At 49.1% G+C, this 21540-nt stretch overlaps 2 protein-coding genes across 2 annotated transcripts; both read right to left on the reverse strand.

Moving 5' to 3' along the window:
- Positions 1-722: 722 nt before the first annotated feature.
- Positions 723-2138, reverse strand: LOC309326895 (transmembrane protein C16orf54 homolog; the record flags this gene model as incomplete). The annotated part of the gene is made up of 2 exons (XM_081835926.1): positions 723-1291; positions 2108-2138. 2 exons carry the CDS (start codon positions 2136-2138, stop codon positions 723-725), a joined length of 600 nt encoding a protein of 199 aa, XP_081692052.1.
- A 479-nt stretch (positions 2139-2617) lies between these two features.
- Positions 2618-21294, reverse strand: LOC309327264 (serine/threonine-protein kinase NLK2-like). The gene is made up of 11 exons (XM_081836415.1): positions 19247-21294; positions 17887-18016; positions 16496-16551; positions 15445-15551; positions 14072-14157; positions 11358-11567; positions 10257-10358; positions 10042-10128; positions 8881-9079; positions 4770-4863; positions 2618-4306 (listed from the first exon to the last, which is right to left on the reverse strand). Exons 1-11 carry the CDS (start codon positions 19489-19491, stop codon positions 4258-4260), a joined length of 1365 nt encoding a protein of 454 aa, XP_081692541.1. The 5' UTR covers positions 19492-21294; the 3' UTR covers positions 2618-4257.
- Between the last annotated feature and the right edge of the window lie 246 nt (positions 21295-21540).

Below are 21540 nucleotides of genomic sequence, written 5' to 3' on the forward strand. Positions count from 1 at the left end.
ACCATATTTTTTTTTAATCAGCATATTAGCATAAACTGCCAAGAGCACAAGAACCATTACAAAACGTCCGCCATTTTGCTTCGTTGCCACATTCACTCTTGCGCATGTCAGACGCACAGTTGTGGTTTTTGAAAGCCTGCTTTCATCCTGCATCAGCAGCGGGTTGGTCTAGTTGAGCTCTGAAGCCCCTTTTAACACTGTGACTGTACGATCTTCCTATTTGGGCAGTTTAATGTGCGGGGAGGAAGTCCTTAAGGGCTGATCACTTGTAGGAATCCAGAGGGCCCCAACCCTTTAAGCCGAAATGGCCTATTTTGCATGGGAGATGTATGAAGTGAGTCGGGTTGGAAAGCTTAAAAAATGGGTATCTGATGAAGCAAAACCTCTGTGGGTTTTCTCATTACTTATTTGTTAAAAAAACAACTTTCCATTTTTGCCTCCTTCTCTAGCACACCGAGACGTTAACTCCTTGGTCCCAGAATTCTCCTTCCCAGTGTCCTTTAATCATAGCCTTTGTTTACACCAACCAGCAGGGTATTAAAAACCCCCCAGATGTTTTCTTGCCCATTTCCCACACACTCCCACCCAAGCCCTAACACCCCAAGAGTGAAATTTTCCATCTCACACCCCACAGTGACCTTTGAGCTTTCTTGGATTCAGGAAGGAGTGGAGTGGGCAGGGAAGGTTTTGGGCGCCTTAAGTGAAACCAGCCACGGAACACTCTAGGTACCCCGACCGCTGTGCTGGAAAAAGCTCTCTAGGTCCTGCAGGGTGACGCGTGGCTGTATCCTCCAGGTGGGTTCGCCGTCATCCCAGAAAGGGGCCGAGCTGCTTGGGCTCTGCGTCTCCATCTGGGTATCTTCGGGGGAATCGCAGCTCCCTTGCTCCAGAAACCAGTCGTTTGAGCGCTGGATCCAAAGGGGCACCGTTTCTGACGGCCTAGATAGGAGATCTGGCTCCCTGCGGCTCCTGGAAGGCTCGATCCACAGCGTCCCGCCTTGCCTCCAGACAGACGGCAGCCCCCTTCTTTCTGAGGGCAGGGATCCACGGAAGACCCGGTCGCAGAGGATGGCTGAGATCACAATGAAAAGGCCAGCAATGAAGGCGATGCCTGTCATGATTAGCAGGCAGCTGCCACACTCGCTGAGCGGGGAGGCCACAGAGGAAGGAGGCATCTGGGCTCCCGTCGAGGGGGCCGGCGTTGACAACGTAGCAGGGGGTGGGCCACTGCGATGGAGCCACATCAAAGCCGCATCCAGAATCAGAATGGGCGCGTCAGGAAGAAGCCGAACTGTGGAGAAAGAGGGAGGAGTCAATTCACCGATTTGTATCAGGGCGGTCGTACTGGGCTTTATTTTTGATGTAATCGAGGGATGTGGGTGGAGCGGTATTAAAAAATAAAAATAAAACCTAAGCCCTTTTTTTAAAAAAAAAGAAAAATACAGTGGTACCTCGGGTTAAGAACTTAATTCGTTCCAGAGGTCCATTCTTAACCTGAAACTGTTCTTAACCTGAGGTACCACTTTAGCTAATGGTGCCTCCCACTGTCACTGCACGATTTCTGTTCTAATCCTGAAGCAAGTTCTTAACCCCAGGTACTATTTCTGGGTTAGCAGAGTCTGTAACCTGAATGGTCTGTAACCTGAAGCTTCTGTAACTGAGGTACCACTGTAGTTGTTATTCTGCAGCTACAAGTCCCACAGCTCAACCCGCCTGCAAAGTCCCACTCAGTCCCATTCCGGTTTTCTGAGACCCTCCCAGGATGGCTCAGTTGGTAGAGCAACGAGACTCTTCATCTCAGAGTAGCAGGTTTGAGGCCCAAGTTGGGCAAAAGATTACAGGGGCAGGTGGGCTAGATGCCCCTTGTGGCACTTCCACAACTACAATTCTAGGATTCTCACCCCCCAGCCATAAAGATGATGGGGATAATTTTTATTTTGTACCCTGCCCATCTGACTGAGCAGAGTAGATGCTCTGCCACTCTCCCACAGCAGGGCTGGGGAGCTTGTGGTCTTCCCATCAGCCCCAGCCAGCATGCCCAATGGTTAGGGGCGATGGGAGCCGAGGTGCAGCAAGGCATGGAGGGGCCCAGATTCCCCACCCCTACACGGGCCTCTTCCTCTGGGTGTTTTCCACATCGGGACATTAAGAGGAAACTGTCTCCCACCTACTAATGGCTGAGTCCGATAGAGGAGTGGGGAAGTGGACAGCAATGGGAAGACCAAAAAAATAGAAAACCTCACCTGATAAACGGCAGATTGCTTGGTTTGTGGACCCCAAAGTATGCAGTTCTGCCTTAGAGGAACTTCCCTGACAAAGCAAAGGTTGCCTCCACTTTGACAACAGTGGCAGAAAAGGATGTGGTCGAGGCGTCCTGATCGCATCATTTCCTGAGCACGCCCTGCGAGGCCGGGAGCCCACAGATGGGCACTTCCAATCTCACTGGGGCAGGGGCACACCCCAAGCCGCCCCTCGAAAGCAACCTGCCGCCCCAGCAGAACTGGAAGAGGGATCCAGATGTGCAGCAGAGTTGCCAGGAAAAGTGATTTTACATTCAAAGGGTTGAATAATAATAGTAATAATAGGAAGAGAAATTAAAAAAATCACAGGAGAAAAATACACAGCATAAATTTAATTCAGCTACCATGGAGCACAATTAAATTAGGAGGGAAAAAAATTATTACAGCCAAAACAGTTCAAGTTTCCAGGTTGTTGGTTGTGTTTTTTTGTTTTGTTTTTTCATTTTCTTTTTCAGGGACAAAGGAAAAATGCACACACGCACACACGCATTCAGGATTTGAGTCTCTAAAAACCGACGGGGTCATAAATTAATAAATGAAACTGAAAAAATTAAGAATAAAAAAACATCCAACAGCCGCCCTCTCCCGCAAAAAAAAGCCAGGAAAACAAAATACAAATTAATTAACAACAGAAGTATGAAAGTTCAACACCCCCACCCCCGGCTAAAAATAACAAACACACAAACCAAACACACACTAGGAGAAAAGAGGTAGATTTTCAAACGGGTGTGGAAATAAGGAAGGAATAAGTGTCCTTGAGGAGTGCTAAGAAGAAGTGGGGTGCTTTTCTGGCTGCAAAGTGGGGTGGTGGGAGAAGGAAACTTCCAGAGATTCTGCTGACAGGATGAAGACCTAACTAAACTATACAGTAAACCCCAGCAGTGATTTTTTTTTTTAAAGGCCACATTGGGAGATGCCAAAATGGAGCCAGGTGGTACCTCAGGTGTTTTTCTTTCTGGGGTTGGCGGAGGGACAACTGGAGCATGCAGACAAGGAAAAGGTTGGGCCCTCTTTGCCACACACACTTCAAATCCCTGCCCCATGCTTTCATTGTAACTTTACTTACTTAAAAACCTATTGGTGTTCTATCACTAATCATATTTACTTAGGCCCAGAGTCCCCTTTTCTGATTGTAAGAAGTGGCAGAATATTCAGTGTGAACAGTTAAGAGAACAATATGGTTGATAAAGGCTGTATGGATACCAGCCAGGAAATTGGGTTTCTCCCCCCCCCCAACTCCCCACACCTGTAGTTCTTTTCGGACAGACCATTTAGGGGAACTAATAAAACATGCCGCTTATTTACGGGACGGTGCCTTGCACATAGGAGTGAAGACGCAGCCAGTAAGAAGAACCTTCACTGATCCTAAAGAGGATTTTTTTTTTGAAGGAGTGGGGGAACAGCAGGGTTTGGTGCAGAATGGGCGGAACATACTGAGAAAAGCAAACACCCCTTCGCTCCAACAACTGCAAACCCTCTCGGGGTAGCAATACAAAACCCTAATAATACAGGGACAGAGAGGGAAGGGTAACTCAGCCAGGAGATGGGCAAATACAGGCGTGTCGGGGAACAGTGCAGATTTGGGGGTTGCACAAGGAGAATACCTACAACCTAAAGGGTTTTCCAGTGCAGAACAATAAAGGTGGAGGGAAAAAGACATCAATTGATGCGAAAAACAATCCCTTCCCAACCCTCCCACCCTCCCCAAATAATATTAATATTCATAATAATAAAAAAAGACACAGACGTTTTCCCCCCACCCCAAATGTTTGTCCATGAGTCAAAATATTCAAGAGTGCAGGATTAAGAAGAGTGGTTGTTTATTCTTCTTCTTCTTCTTTCTCTCTCTCCATCACCCGATGAAAAGGCTCTCTCATTCTGCCCTTCTCCTCCTTTGCTTTCCCTTTTTCTTCTTCTCCTTTCTTCTCTTTCTCCCCACCCTGTCCTCTGGGCGCCTTCATCTCTCCTCCTTTTTGGACACTTTGGAGGAATGCCACGCCGTGGAGCTGCCGAGTGGAAACAAGAAGAGTTTAAAGACCCTCATTTCTAGGCCAGAAACCCACTCCTAAGGTATACCTGAAGGAGCGTCTCCACCCCCATCATTCTGCCCGGACACTGAGGTCCAGCGCCGAGGGCCTTCTGGCGGTTCCCTCGCTGCGAGAAGCCAAGTTACAGGGAACCAGGCAGAGGGCCTTCTCGGTAGTGGCACCCGTCCTGTGGAACGCCCTCCCACCAGATGTCTAAGAGAAAAACAACTACCAGACTTTTAGAAGACATCTAAAGGCAGCCCTGTTTAGGGAAGCTTTTAATGTTTAATGGATTATTGTATTTTAAAATTCTGTTGAAAGCTGCCCAGAGTGGCTGGGGAAACGCAGCCAGATGGGCGGGGTATAAATAATAAATTATTATAATATTATTATTAAGGGGGGCTTCCAGCTATGCCTCTAGGGGGCAGCACTGCACACTCACCGGATGAAGGTTTTGAAGGCAGCCGACTGGGGGTTGATACAGAGCGGGACACGTTTCCCCCGCTGCTGGTCCAAGATAAACCTATGCACCAGCTCTGGAAAGGGAGAAAGGGGTCCCTGTCATTCCAGTCTTCCCATTTATTCGCCTCTCTTTTCCATGCCCAGTTCACCCCCAGCCTCACCATTGCTCTCCCAACCAAGCTTTATTCTTCCCCTGAGTTCAAGCAGCTCTTCGTATCTGTAATTTTGCCTTAAAACTTGTTCCTTCCCACCCAGGGCTCCTTTCTTTCCCACCCCAAGGCCTGCCAGACAATCACACTTGGACACAAAACTTACTGCCGTGGTAGGCACATGAGAGTGGCTATTGATGACTGCTTGCAAAATTCCATTAATCCAAAATAACAGATTGTTTAGGCTGCTCGCTGGGGCCAAACTAAGCCACGGGATAGGCAAACTAAGACCCGGGGGTCGGATCCAGCCCAATCGCCTTCTCAATCCGGCCCACAGACGGTCTGGGAATCAGCGTGTTTTTACATGAGTAGAATGTGTCCTTTTATTGAAAATGCATCTCTGGGCGATTTGTGGGGCATAGGAATTCGTTCATTCTCCCCCCCCAAAAAAAAAATATAGTCGAGCCCCCCACAGGGTCTGAGGGACAGTGGGCTGCCCCCCTGCTGAAACGTTTGCTGACCCCTGATCCAAGGAAAGCCATTTTGCCAGCTCTCCACTTAGCCTTGCAGGCCGCGGGCCTGTTTCCGAGCTCAGTTCAGTGTGCTGGTGTTTGGCCTCTTATTTAGTTGCTTTTATATCCCACCTGTCACGGAATTGGCAGGCAAGAATGCCCATTTGGTGCTCTGGTGTTTTTATTACCTTTTGCTGTTTCAACAACCTTGTTGCTGTGTGTTTTTCCCCACACAGACGCACATAGGAAACCACAGGTTGAGCAAGCCTGCAGGGCGGGTGACAGACATGGGTCAAAGTTGGCCAACGCAACCGATGACTCACGGTGCAGCCCGTGCCTCTCCAGCCTGGAGCCCTCCAAAAGTTTGGGGCTGCAGTTCCTGTCATTGAGCCTGGCGCCATTGGCTAACACGGCGGGCACTGCCCAAAAACAGCGGGGGCTCAGACAGGCCCCTCACTACCCTGTTGCTCATCGCTGAGGCCCCAGACTGCTGTTATAGAGGTGGGCAGGCAGGGTTAGCACGTCGGCATGGGAGTGAAGCTCAACTTCTGCCCGGGGGAGCCACCTGCCATCTTAATTTACCCAGAATGCAATGCTCCTCGGCCGATGCAGATTCTAACCCCGGCCAGTGAATAAAGAGAAAAGGGACTAATGGGGCTGGGGAAAGCACCCCATTACACCCTATAGAAAGATGGCTGATCCAACTACAGTGGTACCTCAGGTTACAGACGCTTCAGGTTACAGACTCCGCTAACCCAGAAATAGTGCTTCAGGTTAAGAACTTTGCTTCAGGATGAGAACAGAAATCCTGCTCCAGTGGCGCGGCGGCAGCGGGAGGCCCCATTAGCTAAAATGGTGCTTCAGGTTAAGAACAGTTTCAGGTTAAGAATGGACCTCCGGAACGAATTAAGTACTTAACCTGAGGTACCACTGTATGTGTTTTGGGGGGGGGGAGAGGTCAGGGCACGGTGCTGAGGGCCCCCTGCAGTCTGGTGCTGGCCCTGCCCCTCATTTAAAACCACTGGAGATGCAGGCTGGGGCTGGTGGGAGATGGAGGGCACCAGGGTAGGGAAGGCTGGCCTAATCCTGCCTGCTCCTAGATCCAGCAGATGCTCCTTCTCCTGACCTTCAGAGCCGCCACCCCCCCCCCGTGGCCTCCTCCCCGCTTCTCTCCCTCAGTTCAATCGTGGCTCCTCCACCTCCTTATCCCCCTTCCAGGGCCTGAGGGTCCCCTGCTCCCGCATTCCCCCTTACGAGTAATGTAGGAATCGGTCTTCTCCTTTGCTCCCTCTGGCAGCAGCACTCCAGGGTTTCAGGCAAGGAGACTCTCCCAGCCTTGTCCTGGGAGATGCCCAGAGTTGAACCTGGCAATTTCTGTACACAGAACATGTGCTCCAACCACTGAGCTGCCCTGCCATGCTTAGAATGGCCTCCCGGGTCAGCGCCACGGTGCCCCTCCCTTCCTCCTCCTCCTCCTCCTCAAAAACGACATTTTCCACGACCCGTTTGGCGGCACATGACCCTGAGTTCCCAGACCCCTCCTGTGACTCAGCTGGTAACTCAGCCCAACAGAAAAACACATACTTCCCCATTTCCTTCCACTTTGCCAGCTATTTATTTCAAACCGTTAACATGCTGCCTTCCTTGTTTGTTTTAAAGCAACTTTTCATTTCTTAAAAACAAAAACAAAAAAAGCGTTGCAACAATTAAAAAACACATTGCGAGTTTCGGAATCTAAAGTGGCGGTACGCTGCAAATGTATGGTTGCAAATTCTCCTGTTTTTAAACCGTTGCTGTGCTTTCTTTATAAATACAAAATATTTTAAAAGATACGTGTATGCTCCCTTTCTGAAGAACAACAACAACAACAATAATAAAATCCTCCCAAGCAGCTTTTTCCACATAGACGTATCAGTTGGGTGCTGTGACAGAGGGTGGGTCCCTGTCAGATTCTAGATTATCTCCTCCTTGAAGCCAGGACCTGCCCTGCTGATGGGCCTCTGTATATATAATTTAACAAACCGCCTTGTTCGTGCTTACAAGTAAGTCCCGCTGTCTCCAACTGGGCACACCCCTAGCAAGCGAGCCTAACCGTGCAACCTTTCTGGATTATCCAGGAGTCCAAGTGGGGCGCAGGTGGGGGGTGGGGCAAACCTTTGGCCCTCCAGATTTTTGAGACCCACAACTTACGGTGGGAATCACGTTTCCTACCCTTGTCTCAGTTTCCAGGCAGTTTTCCTCTGCTCATCTTTCCCCCCTGCTGCTTGTGTTTCAAAACGTATTACCGTATTTTTTGCTCTATAAGACTCACTTTTTCCCTCCTAAAAAGTAAGGGGAAATGTGTGTGCGTCTTATGGAGCGAATGCAGGCTGCACAGCTATCCCAGAAGCCAGAACAGCAAGAGGGATTGCTGCTTTCACTGCGCAGCGATCCCTCTTGCTGTTCTGGCTTCTGAGATCGAGAATATTTTTTTTCTTGTTTTCCTCCTCCAAAAACTAGGTGCGTCTTGTGGTCTGGTGTGTCTTATACAGCGAAAAATATGGTACTTACAACTTAATTGCAAACGCAATCAGCATCAGTTGCCTCGGGGATCCTGGTGTGGCAAGCCAAGATAGAAATTAAAATAGCCAAGGAGGAAGGACCTTTTGTCTTTGTCCATGGAGTTTTCTTGGCAGGGATACTGGAGTGGCTTGCCGGTTCCTGCTCCAGGTGGATCACGTTTGGTCAAAACTCTCCACTATGACCTGTCCATCTTGGGTGCCCTGCTCAGCATAGTTCATAGCTTCTCTGAGTTATTCAAGCCCCTTCGCCACGGCAAGGCAGTGATCCATGAAAGGGAAGGTCCTTCCTCCTTGGCTATTCGTATAGTTATAGGCTATTCATATAGGTCCGTATAGTTAAAGCTATGGTTTTCCCAGTAGTGATGTATGGAAGTGAGAGCTGGACCATAAAGAAGGCTGATTGCTGAAGAATTGATGCTTTTGAATTATGGTGCTGGAGGAGACTCTTGAGAGTCCCATGGACTGCAAGAAGATCAAACCTATCCATTCTTAAGGAAATCAGCCCTGAGTGCTCACTGGAAGGACAGATCGTGAAGCTGAGGCTCCAGTACTTTGGCCACCTCATGAGAAGAGAAGACTCCCTGGAAAAGAACCTGATGTTGGGAAAGATGGAGGGCACAAGGAGAAGGGGCGACAGAGGACGAGATGGTTGGACAGTGTTCTCGAAGCTACCAGCATGAGTTTGAGCAAACTGCAAGAGGCAGTGGAAGACAGGAGTGCTTGGCGTGCTCTGGTCCATGGGGTCACGAAGAGTTGGACACAACAAAATGACTAAACAACAACAACAAGGAGGAGGAGGAGGAAGGAATAAAGCCAAGGGTGGAACTGCCCAGGTGCGAGGAGGGAGCCTGGGGAAGAGGACACTCTACCTTTGACCTGCCAGACGGAGGTGAGGTTCTTCTCGTAGGATCCATCAAACTTCGGGTCGGCCCGGGGCTCGAAGTCACTGGTGTAGACGCGGCCCGAGGACACGGAAAAGCAGCAGGTACACATGCAGGTGTGGTAGCGGAGCCGGCCCTCGTCCAGGTAAGGGTGAGAGAGGGCATCCTTGGCAGAGATCCGTTTGGCCTGCAGGCAGGAGGAGGAGAGTCAAGACAAACATTGAATGTTTTTCTCTGCAACTTGAACAGTGGAAGCTGAATATTCAAATGAGAATGAAGCACCTTGCACTTGGAATTTCACACCTGAAAAGCAAACCTCGGCTCACCACAATTCACTTTAAGCACTGCCTTTGGTCTGCAACAAAACATTTCTGTTCTAAAAATATATTGATTTCTGCTTTAAGGCAGGGCTTCTGTTGAGGGCAGCTCTTTGGGCGATCTGCTTGCGAATGGAATTCAGGTGGTTTGGATTATCAAAATTAGATAATCTAGCACTTCAAGGAACCTGTAGTGGGTACCAAGAAACCAGCAGGTTCTCAGGCTCAAGTCTGGCTGGCTGGCTGAGAAAGCGAAGGCTGTGTCCCCAACGCTACTCAGGGATACAGAGTGACTGTGGAACGGAAGAACGTACAGTCGTATCTTGGATCCTGGACGCCTTGCGAGTCAAGCATGTTGGCTCCTGATGGCCGCAAACCCAGAAGTGAATGTTCCGGTTTGCGGACGTTCTTTGGAACCCAAACATCTGACGTGGCTTCCGCAGCTTCCAATTGGCTGCAGGAGCTTCCTGCAGCCAATCAGAAGCCATGCCTTGGTTTCCGAACGTTTTGGAAGCTGAACAGACTTCTGGAACGGATTCCATTTGACTTCCGAGGTACCACTTTACACACTTGGTGCTTGCAGGTGGTAGCAGTGAGGAAGCATCACCGGAACAGCTTCTTTTCCATGGAGTGGGCAGGGGAGAGAGCAGCAGCCTAACGTTTCATCGTTTGTTTTTATTTCATTACTTTTGCACCCCGCCATTCTTCCCAAGAGCTAAAAAATGCAGACGTGGTTTTCCCCCCTTCCTGTTTCACCCTCACAACATTCCTGTGAGGTAGGCCACACCAAGAGGCTGTCACGGGGTCAAGACCTTCCCTGACACCAACTCACCGGGTCAAAGACCAGCATCCGACACAGCAGATGGACGGCTTCGTGGGTGGCTTCTCCAGAGAGCATGTAAAGGACAGACAGCGACGGCTGGAAAGAGACAGAGAGGGCTGAGTCTGCGAAGAGAGGCACATGCCTGGCGCCATTCTCTTCCTCTTTCCCTCCCTCCCCGTCCTCACAGATCCCCCCTCCCAACAGACAGTCCCAGCTGTACTCACTGGCTTGTGGTTGCCACGCAGAATGTGGGCCCGAGCCCCCTCACAGGCTGAATGGAGGGCGGCCACAGGAGGAGTCCCCAGGAGGTCTGTGATCAGGTCCAGCTGCCGACCGCAGAACAGTGCAAAGGAGCCACGAGGCCAGAAGGGAGAAAGAGGGAGCGGCGAGAGGGAGCAGGAGGACAGGAAAGAAAGAAATTTACTGCTCCTGCATTATGATCAGCTACAGAGTCCCTCCGCCTTGAATGCCAACAGGTACAGTCCATTACGTTGCCAGCCAAAGACGGGGCCTTCTTGGTGGTGGCCCTGCCCTGCAGTTGCAGAACTTCCTCCCTATGGAACTATCAAAGGCACTTCCAAATACGCATCTTCAGAAGCAGCTGGAAATCCAGCCTGCCTTTCCGTTTTTAATCACACCAATTCCTGATTCTTACGATGCCAGATTTTTAATGTGTGTTTTTGTTTTCTAAACCCATTCAAAAGTATCTCAATCGGACCACCTTTAGTTGCACGCCAGTCCCAGGTTTCATCTCCAGGCTGAGGTGGGAACGCCCCTTGTCCGCAGCCCTGGAGAAGTTGCTGCCAGACGGCAATACTGAGTGAGATGGACGAGTGGTGAGACCAATAGCAGCCTATGTGACAGGACTCTGGCTGATGCATCCATCCGGCCCCACCCTCATTGCCCTGCCTCACCCCAGTGCCTTCCAGGCACCTGGTGTCAACTTGGGAGTGATCAACATCCTTATAAGCCTAATATGCAATGTCATTTTGATGTCACCCATCTTTAAGGAAAATGAGAATTTGTCTTTTTCGCATTGTAGGTGGATGGATGGATTGCTGTTTGGTGCCCACTGGTGGCCGTTTTGTAGAATCACAAGCAACGGTGATATGGGACTCAGCTACACTGGCAAAGATTTTATATGCATTGTTTATGCATTCTAACACTGTGCCACCAGATGGCGCTGTGGAGTCCTGTTTTTGCCAACCCGATTTTCTCATATGAAGTTTACAACACATTTAACTGAAACACTTCTAGATCCAGCCACGCTCTTTGCCACCAACAGCTTCCCACCCTTTCCCCAATACTGGCTTCCTATACATTACCTGCTGAATTGGGCTCTGGGCCTGAAAGAGGATACGCCTGCCCAACAGTTCAGCGAAGATGCAGCCCACCGACCAAATATCAATTGGGCGTCCGTAGTGCCTGGTGCCCATCAGGATCTCAGGGGCCCGGTAATATTGAGTTACCACTTCTTGAGTCATGTGCTGGGACTCGTCTGGCTCCTCTACCCGGGCCAAGCCAAAATCGCAGATCTGAAGGGAAGACAAGGAGTGTGTCAAGTGCTAGAAGGAAGACAAAGATCATAGACATCTGGCCCAAAGTCCTCTCCAACTTCAGTCTGGTATGCAGTGCCCCCTGGTGGAATGAGCCAACTTCCTTCAAAGCCACAAGTGACCCTGATTCCATTAGAGGTGTTTGGGGCTCAGGCCTACCAGAAAGTCACGCCCTTTGACCTGGAAGGATTTTCTTATGGATCCCAGCTGTGTATTGGTGGGCTGCCATGATTCATTGAATAGTGAGAAACGAAAAAGCTTTTCTGAGCGTGACACTACGTTCCTTTCCTTCACTGTCGTTTCATGTATTCTACGTCAGTCCTGGCACTATACCGTATTTTTCGCTCTATGAGGCACACTTTTTCCCTCCTAAAAAGTAATGGGAAATGTGTGTGCGTCTTATGGCGCAAATGCAGGCTGCATGGCTAAGCCTCTCCCGGGCACGGGGAGCCTTCATCCCGCTGCCCTGAGGAGGCTTTGCGCGGCAGCCCCTCAGTCCCTTCCCCCACCTCCCGGAAAAGCCCCCAAGAGCGGCGCTCCCTTTAAAGAGCCGCGCGGAGCGTGTGTGCGACGCTTGCAGGCTTTTCCCCAAGGAAGGAGAAGGGCAGCCCGTTGCATACAGGCTCTGCTCAGCGCTCCCTTTAAAGAATTATTTTTCTTGCATTCCCCCCTCTAAAAACTAGGTGCGTCTTATGGTCAGGTGCGTCTTATGGGGCGAAAAATACGGTAAATGGTTTCTCTCCAAAATGAGAAGAAGAAAAAGTCTCCTGCTTCACCTCCGTTATCAGGGAAAAGCTGCCCTTTGCCGAAATGAGGGTGGACATCTGCAACATTGCTTAATTTTGACGTTTATCCCTGCAGATTTAGTCATTATCTAATTCCCGTTGCAGGGGAACTGAGCGGGAGGCGAGCAACTCGTTGGAGGCAACCCAATGGACTGCTGCAGAGGTAGGACTTGAGCCAGTCTTCCAGCGCAGGGAGGGGCTGTAAGGACCCTGTGCCCAGTGACTTGCAACCCAGCAACCACTTTTTTTGGGGGGAAGGGGGCGGCAACAGGATCCCCAGCCCTGTTTTAGAGGACTGTTCTAAAGGGCAGGACTAGAATTAATTGGTAGAAAATGCAAGGAAGAAGATTTTGATTAACCATTAGGAGATACCGTATTTTTCGCCCCATAGGACACACCGGCCCATAGGACGCACCAAGTTTTTTGGGGGGGAAACAAAGAAAAAAAAATTATTTTCCCCCCAGGCGCTTGTGGGGCCGGCAGCGGGGAGAAGCGCTCTTCTCCCCGCCGCCCGCCTGCAGACCAGGTCCGGGGACAGCGGGAGGACGCGCTGCGCCTCCCCGCTGTCCCCGGAGCTTGCGGGGCTGGCGGCCGGGAGAAGCACGCGTCTCCCCGCCGTCAGCCTCCAAACCACATCGGGAGACAGCGGGATGGCGGCGTTCCGCCTCCCCGCTGTCCCCCGACCTTGTGGGACTGGCGCTGCGGCTCTCCTGAAGCCTGGAGAGCGAGAGGGGTCAGTGCGCACCGACCCCTCTCGCTCTCCAGGCTTCAGCGAAAGCCTGCATTCATCCCATAGAACGCACACGCATTTCCCCTTCATTTTTGGAGGGGGAAAAGTGCGTCCTATAGGGCGAAAAATACGGTACTTCCAAGCTGCTCGTCATAAGAACCTTGTAGCACTGAAGGATTTGTCGCCTGAGTCTGCTTAGAATCATAGAACGGTAGGGAAGAAGGGGGCATGAGGGTCACCTAGTCCAACCCCCTGCAATGCAGGAATCTTTCACCCAATGTGGGGTTCAAACCCACAACCCTGGGATTAAGAGTCTTATGCTCTATCGACTGAGCTATCCAGCTTCATCCAGCTTGTTTTCCTTTCCCTCCACATCCCGTTTTTCTTTACATGTCTTCTTAGACTGCAAGCCTGAGAGCAAGAGCCGTGTTATTTCTATGGACCTACAAGTCATTGTGGGAGCTTTTTCCAGTTAAAGGAGGGGGGCATTAATGCTTCAAATAAGGATCACTTGGCACAGAGTTTCCCTTCTTCACAAATGGTCACAATCTAAACAGACGTTTTCAGTGAGCGAGCAACAACCATGAGATATCCTGTTTAGAAGGGTTGCCAGGCATCCAGAATTTCCAGAGACACAGCCGGGATTCGGCCGTTGGGAACCGCGTCCAGGAGGAAATCCCTGAAATGTCCGGGAAAATCGAGGTACATGGCAACCCATATCGGAAGTGGCAATTTCTTGAAAAAAAATAACTCTAAAACCTGAAAAAAAAGTTGCTCAACTAGCTCAACAACTTTGGCCAAAAAACAAAACACAAATATTTGCCTTAAAAAGCTCAACAACTTTTCTGTCCGGATTTTCACTTTCTGAAATATGGCAAACCTATGATTAGCAATCACAATATTAATTAGTGGGATAAGAGACAATTGCACCCTAAGGGCTCCCCCTAGAGGCTACAAGGCTGAATTACCTTGAGGACACAGTTGCTGTTGACCAGCAAATTCCCAGGTTTGATGTCCCGATGGAGAACACCGGCAGAGTGCAAATATTTCAGCCCTGGCGGAGAGAGAGAAAAGAATTTGCAATGTCACAAAACTTGCCTGCAACAAATGGGCTGACTGAAGCAAAAGGGGAAAGGGCTGAGATGTTTGTTTAGAGGGGCTCCAATTAATTTTTTTAAAAAGGTATTTTTTTAAAAAAAAAATGTGCATACTTATAAAAACTGACGGGCTAGCACTATCTTAAAAGAGGCATTTTTCCTGCCACCATCTTTTCTCTTACAAAGCAGGTAATGCCTCTTCTAAAATGACATCCTTGCGTGATGTCAAAACAAAGGAAAGTACGCTTCTGGCTTCAGAACTACCATTTTACCCATATGCCAGCATTATTAATAAATCAATTAGCAACATACAATTAATGGACTAAAAACTGTGGTTAATCCGGTTTTCAGCTCTGCAAAGAACAAAACCCTCAGAGAAGGAAGGAAGGAAGTGATTGAAAGGCGGTAAAAAATACATGAAGCGTGATAGAACGAGGTTGAGAAAGAATTGAGAAAGCGCAGGTGAGGGACAGAAGAAAATAGCAATAAAAGTCAAAAGGGAAGAGAAGCATGAAGGAGAAGAGAATAATTTAAGAGGGTGGAAGGAAGAGGTATTCGAGGGATGGAACTTCAGAAATGAATTGGACATCAACCCTCCTACAATAAAAGGTTGTGGCATCTCCACATCCTACAGAGATCCTCTGGTGGGAACTTCTGGTGGAATGCTCTGTCACAAGAGACCAGGGCCCTGCGGGACTTGACATCTTTCCGCAGGGCCTGCAAGACAGAGCTGTTCCACCAGGCCTTTGGTCAGGCGCAGCCTGACCCCCCTCCTCTGGCAATCTGCACAGACTTTTGCTTATTGGTTGCCATAAATTTGATTTTAATTAATTTTTATAATGAAATGTTTTTGGATTCGTTGGATTGTTTTGATTGTTGTTGGCCGCCCTGAGCCCAGCTTCGGCTGGGGAGGGCGGGATATAAATAAATTTTTTTATTATTATTATTCTAGTGGCTTCTCATATCCCTGAGGATATGGACCAAGCCTTTGATGTGGCAGGCGCTGCACCGTGGAACTCCCTGCCACTAGAAGTTCAGCAGGAATCATCCCTGTCTACTTGCTACAGTAATGGTGTCATGAAAACAGAGTTATTCAGATAAGCCTTTGAAACATGATTCCCGTCCCCTAACGAGCTTTTATTGTTGTATTTCTAGAAGCTACTGTAATTTAGTGTGTTGCATACTGACTGCCTTGCGGCATATTGTTAATGAAAAACTCACTTTAGAAATGTTTCGGTACTCACCCCTGAGGATCTGATACAGAAAGACCTTGATGTGGTCAGCGCTGAGAGGTTGTGGAGACACAATGACTTTGTGAAGGTCACTTTGCATCAACTCTGTGATGACGTAACTGGTGGACATCGTCAAGGAGGATGCGGGAGATGGGACCAGAGAACGACCAGGTATCTGAGCGCCCAGCCCCTTCCCATCGTAAGCAAAAAAGAAAAATTGGTTCTCCGCCATTTAGTTGAACCAACTGCTTCCAGCAAAATTAGGAGGCAGAAAGCACAGAACACACAAAGGCAAGGGCAAGGCAAAATTAAGGTAAGTCTAAAAAATAATAATTATACAGATGGACCACAGTGCAGATCAAAGACAGGTAAAAGGAAAGTAAAACACACTGCAAAATGAAAGAATGTCATCAAGACAATTGAAACGATGGAAAAGGCCAACGCTGGCTGTAAAAGAGACACCAAGAATGAAAGGGGGGGGGATTATTGAAAACAAAAGCGGAACTAATGGAGGTTACAATTGGGGAGGACAGACAAACAGTGTTAACAGCAGAAGGAAGTAAAATAAGAAGAAACAGGCAGGGGAATGAATGATGATATTCTTGAAAGCAAATAGGTTACAGGAAAAGAGAGAAACTGAGGAGTGAAGGAAAACAAAGACAAAGAAAGGGATTGAAATGGAGCCGAGAAGAAGCCATGAAACAATTGCATTGGGGGACGGACAGACTGAGAAATGCTTGACAAACTGTAAATTAAGAAAGCTAAACACAAATAGGAAACAAATTTAATTTGGTGAAAAAAAGCACGGCAAAAGAATTATAGGGGGGGGGGGGAACCAGATCAACACAATGCCTAAAAACTGTAAGAAAAGCAATTACAAAATAAATAAACAAATGAACGAACACATAAAAGGGGTGGGTGGGAAGGAGACAACAAAAAGAAAATACCTATATTGGCCTCTCCGGCAAAGGATAGAGGTGGGGGGCAGAAATGATAAGCAAAGAATGCTGGGAAGATAACTGAGCAACAGGCTGCACCGGCCTGCATGTGGGACGAAGGATACATCTCCTCAAAACAGTCGATTTGTGGAGGCTGGAGAATGTCCAACGCTGAGAGGACCTGAGAGAACAAGAGAAAGAACATTTAAGAGTTGTGTTTTTGTTTTTGTAATGTCCTGTCAGAGAAAGTTATGTGGGATGAGCTATCTGAATGCATTTCCATTACATCAGCAAACCAATGTAGCTGTTATCACTCAGGGAAAATATTATTTTGCTACCTCAGATACCCTCAGACACAGGCGGGCTCCAGTCACAACAAAGCAGTCAGGTTTCTAAATGCTCTGAACGACTGTGACCTGGAACAGCTAGTCCAGGAACCAGCCAGGGAAGCAGTGACCCTGGACTTACAGTCAAACCTCAGTTGTCAAACGTAATCCATTCCGGAAGCCCGTTCAGCTTCCGAAGTGTTCGACAACCAAGGCACGGCTTCTGATTGGTTGCAAAAGCTTCCTGCACTCAAGTGGAAGCCACGTCAGACGTTCAACTTCTGAATTTTTTTCGGAAACCGGAACATTTACTTCTGGGTTTTCGGCGTTCGGGAGCGAAATGTTCCAAAACGGAGCTGTTTGGGAACCGAGGTTTGACTGTAATTGTTAGTGGCAGCCAGGACCTGGCAAAAGATGTAAGTTCTGTAGAACCGACTGGGGACAAGTGACCATTACGTTATGAAAACCAACATTTATGGGAAGCGAGAGAAGTGCCAAAGAAATCCCAAACTAGTCACAATTGACTTCAAAAGAGGAAACCTCCCCAAAAAGAAGGGATTGGTACAAAGGCAGTTGAACACCAAGAGGGCCAAACCTCTCTAGATTTTGGGAACCACTGTATTGGGAAGTTTTTAATGTTTGGTGTTTTATTATTATTTTATATCTGTGGGAAGCCGCCCAGAGTGGCTGGAGCAACCCAGTCAGATGGAAGAGGTAAAAATAATAAAATTATGATGGTGATGAAAGCTCAGCTTGAACGTGTACCACAAACTAGGGAAGGTACTGTCAAAGTCTTAAGAACGTAAGACCAAGTCAATGACCCACCTCGGCCAGCATCCTTCTCTACCCACTGTCCACGCCATGCGTAATTTTATAATCTTCTATCACGTCACTTCTTAAACGCCTTTTGTCTAAAGTCCCAATGCTGCAACCTTTTCTTCAGAAAAAGGGTGAGCGAGGGTGGGGACACAGCAGGTGTGTATAAAAGCCATGCACAGGGCTAAAAACGTACAGAGTGATGCCACATCAGGGCTAGTGGCAGAAATCTGGATGGCAGCTAGGGGACCACTTGCTCCCCTACCCCCCAACAGATAGGCCCATGGAGAGATGCGCTGACCTAGCAGAGCAGCCCAGCAGAGGACACTTTGCCGAGCCCCGCCAACCTCCCCTCTCACTCTCGCCACACTCACGTTGTCGTGCTTGAAGTAACAGAGCATTCTCAACTCCCTGAAGACCCGTTTGCAAGAGACCAAGTTCTGGAAAACGTTGGGCATCTTTTTGAGTGCAACTCGCGACCCGTCTCGGGGATCCGTCACCGACCTGAGGAAAGAAAAACAGAACGCCTCTGAAATGGCCGTTCACAGCTCCCCTGGACCTCTGGCTCCAGACTGAGGAACCAGTGGTCCTCCAGATGCTGCCGGACTCCAATTCCCAACAGACCCCAACGGTCAGGAACAATGGGAGTCGAACACCCAGAAGGCTCCAGTTTTCCTGATCCCTGCCCTAGCCCCTTCCTTCCCTGCTTCAGACTTCAACCTCCTCAAAAATTAAAACAAAACCGAGTGTCAGGAGCAAGCCAGCAGTAAATCACACTGAGCAAGTTCTCTCCAGGGTTTTCCCCAAGCAATCTGAGACTGCGCCTGCATGCGGCCAAGCTCTCCTCTGCCCTTTTCATGCCTCTTCTGTCGTCGTCGTGTCCCCCCCCCCCAGTTTTAAATGCTTTATTGGTTGAAAACTTTACAACAGAAATATGCAATGGATGTTATAGGCAAAATAAGAAATTAAAAAGCAAACAATTATTCATTCTTTAACGAATACTTGATTTGTACATCCATTTGTGATTAAATTTGACAAGACCTCCAATCTTCCCCTTGCGTTCCCGAATTAAGTTCCTTAAATACGCGCTTAAACTTTACCTTCTCTGTGTTACTTGACTTACTATAAATTTTATTTTATAAAATTATCCTACTTACACACCGAAGCTCAGTCAAGACCTGCCAACGGATTGATCTTTGACAGTGTTCTTTTACATATACTCTGTATATATCCCACTCTCTGATCAATTTTTCATACGTAACGTCTCTTAACCTTGCTGATAATCTTGTCAGTTCAGAGTACTCTCTTATTTTGTTTTGCCATTCTAATTAAAAGAATAAATTATATATATATATATATATATATATATATATTCATGCCTCTTTGGTTCTGGGAGACCAGGGGGAAGGAGAGCTTGCTGCAGCAGGGGAGGGAGACCCTTCTGGCTCTTCACCAGCCTGACTCATCTCTGCCTCTGGGCCTCCCTCCTCTCCTTCAGCTTCTGGACTGCTCTCTGCCACAGACTCTCCCAGCTCACTAAGCCCTGTTACCGCTTCAGCTTCCAACGCCTCTTCCTCCCAGTCTTCTCCCTCTGACGACTCACGTTTGTCCCACCACCACTCCCCTGGCTCTGAGCCTTCTTCCCTTGGGGGTCCCCCCGCCTGTTCCCCCACCCACCATTTCTCCACGTCCAACCAGCCCACAACACCCAGCGACCCCAAACTCCTCACTCACCACACCACGCCAAAAGCTCCATAGCCAATGGGCCGATCGGGCTCCGGCTCCACCATGACCGCATTGCTGAGTGGCGTCTGCTGTGGCGGCGGCGGCGAGGCTAGCTGCACCCCATTATTGCAATAATACTTCTGCCCCCCACCTAGGCCGGCTGCTAAAGGGGGTTGTATTAACCCAGTGAGTGCCCCAAAAACATTGCTACAGAGCTGGGCTTGCAGGGGGTGATTTGGGTCCTGAAAAGCCATTGGACAAATGGGGGGGGGGGTAAAGAAATGATGGTTTTGAGAAAGGAATCAGAAGCGGGATGAGCTCTTGGGTCTGAAGTTAGGATTTCAAGGCACCCTTGGGACAGTGGGGAAACTCTGAGCTGGGGGGGGAATTTGCGGGTGCCTATCGAAAGGCTGGCTGAACGCAGGTATACAGGGCTGAAGAAACGTCTGCAATATTGGGTGCTCAAAAGTTTTGGGGTGTCCCAGAATCTGCAAAGGAGTGTTCTTGACAGTTGTATGGCCTTAGCAGCACCTGTTCTTGAAAGCTCTCACGACTTAAGACGAAAGGGGAGGTATTTAGGGATACCTTGAATGTGGAAGGGTCTGGAAAAAGCGGGTTGAAGGTGGGTGTCTTGGGTTATGGGGCACTGCAGAGGCAGTTTGGAGGGTCTCAGATCACTACTTTCAACTCTCGTTGAAAGCGGGGAGATTTAACACAATAAAACTCTAGTTGTACAATTCACGTCCCTCTATCAGAGATGAAACGCTCTAGGGAATATCTCTAAGGAGTTTTTTCCCTCTGCGACTTTCAGACTGAATTAAATGAAAAGGAACAATCTGTCAAAACAGATTTTTGGAGCCCATATTCCAGAATGTTGGATAGGCTGAAAGAATTGTTGGCTTTTATATCAGGAACCTCTGGGATTAGGTGTTTACTAGAGAGTAGGCAGGCACTCAAATGTTATCTCACTATATAACTGAGATTTAGGGAATCTGTTATTACTACTATTTCTGTTCTTTTACAAACAGATGCAAATGCTGGACCCTATAGAAATGTGGTGAAGAAGCCCAGGCTCCTCCCTGCTAGAGGGATGGAAAATTTGGGGATCCCCGTAGACATAAATGGATAGTATAGCTATGGGAGAAAGAAATTTAAACAAGGCGCCCGTCTGGAATCAGGGAAGCGGGAACAATTTCAGAAGTGCACTTCAAAATATAGGGGAAGGAGATCTATTGCCTTTCTAATAAGGTGGGGGGAAGGAAGAGGTTCAGAGTTGTACCACAGAAATCATGAGAGGAGGTTGAAGTAAACAGAAAATTCAAGAGCAGCAGAAATTCTGGACAGTGTCCAAAGAGATGTTTGTGTGATTCTCTACAATTATGACCAGCAAATGTGAATAAGACCCACAAGGGATCTCTTGCACAGAGGGGTGAAATCACTTTTGGGGGGAGGCTTACTGAGAATTGGGGGGGGGTCAGGAAAGTAAGACTCCTCTTTGAAAGGGGTTTCTGTTTTAAAATGTGTGTGCGGAGGGGAGCTATCTTTCCAGAATCAAGATCTTCCTTTACGATTTGGAGAAGTTTGATAAAACCTAGGTGTGCCTGGAAAAACCCTCTCAAAGGTCAGCTGTTGATGCCTGGGGGTTGCTGATGGTAAATACTAGGGTGCTGGAGGGGTGTTCTTTTTGGGGGTGGGGGGCTGGGTGTCTCCTAGTGGGAAAAGGTGTTTCTTGGAAATAGAATCAGATAATTTCCGGGGTGCTCAGAGAGGATGAATGAGGGGGGCGAGGGGGGGAAGTAGAGCCTTAAAGGAGATCCCCCTCCCGACGCGGAAGCCCCTCCAGCGGTGGTTGCGGGGGGGAAGGTGGGGCGCCCATCGCGGCGGAATGGGGTCCACCCCCCACCCGCCCCCCCGGGTGGGCTTCGCAGAGCCTCAGCAAGGCATGGGGAGGTGGGGGCGGGGGGCGCTGCTGGCGCTGCGGCGGCGGCGGCCGGAGACAAAAGGGGCTCCCCGGGGAAAGGAGAGGAGAAAGAGATGGAGACCCCCGTGCAAGCTCCCCCCACCCAGCCAAGAAGGGCAAACCCGAGCGAGGCGGCGGCGGCGGCGGCGGCGGGGTCTTTGTTAGAGGCGCTGCGGGTCCATCTTTGCAGGCAGGAGGGAGGGAAGGAGGGAGCAAGGAAGGAAGGAAGGAAGGAAGGAGGCAGCAGCCTGGCAGGAAGGAAGGAAGGGGAAGGCAGGCGGCGGGACGCGGAGGAGCCCGAGAGGAGGAGCAGCGGCAGCGGCAGCGGCGGCAGGGAGAGGGA

The sequence above is a fragment of the Podarcis erhardii genome (genome assembly GCF_964252035.2).
Source record: "Podarcis erhardii genome assembly, chromosome: 13".
NCBI classification, from domain to species: Eukaryota; Metazoa; Chordata; class Lepidosauria; order Squamata; family Lacertidae; genus Podarcis; species Podarcis erhardii.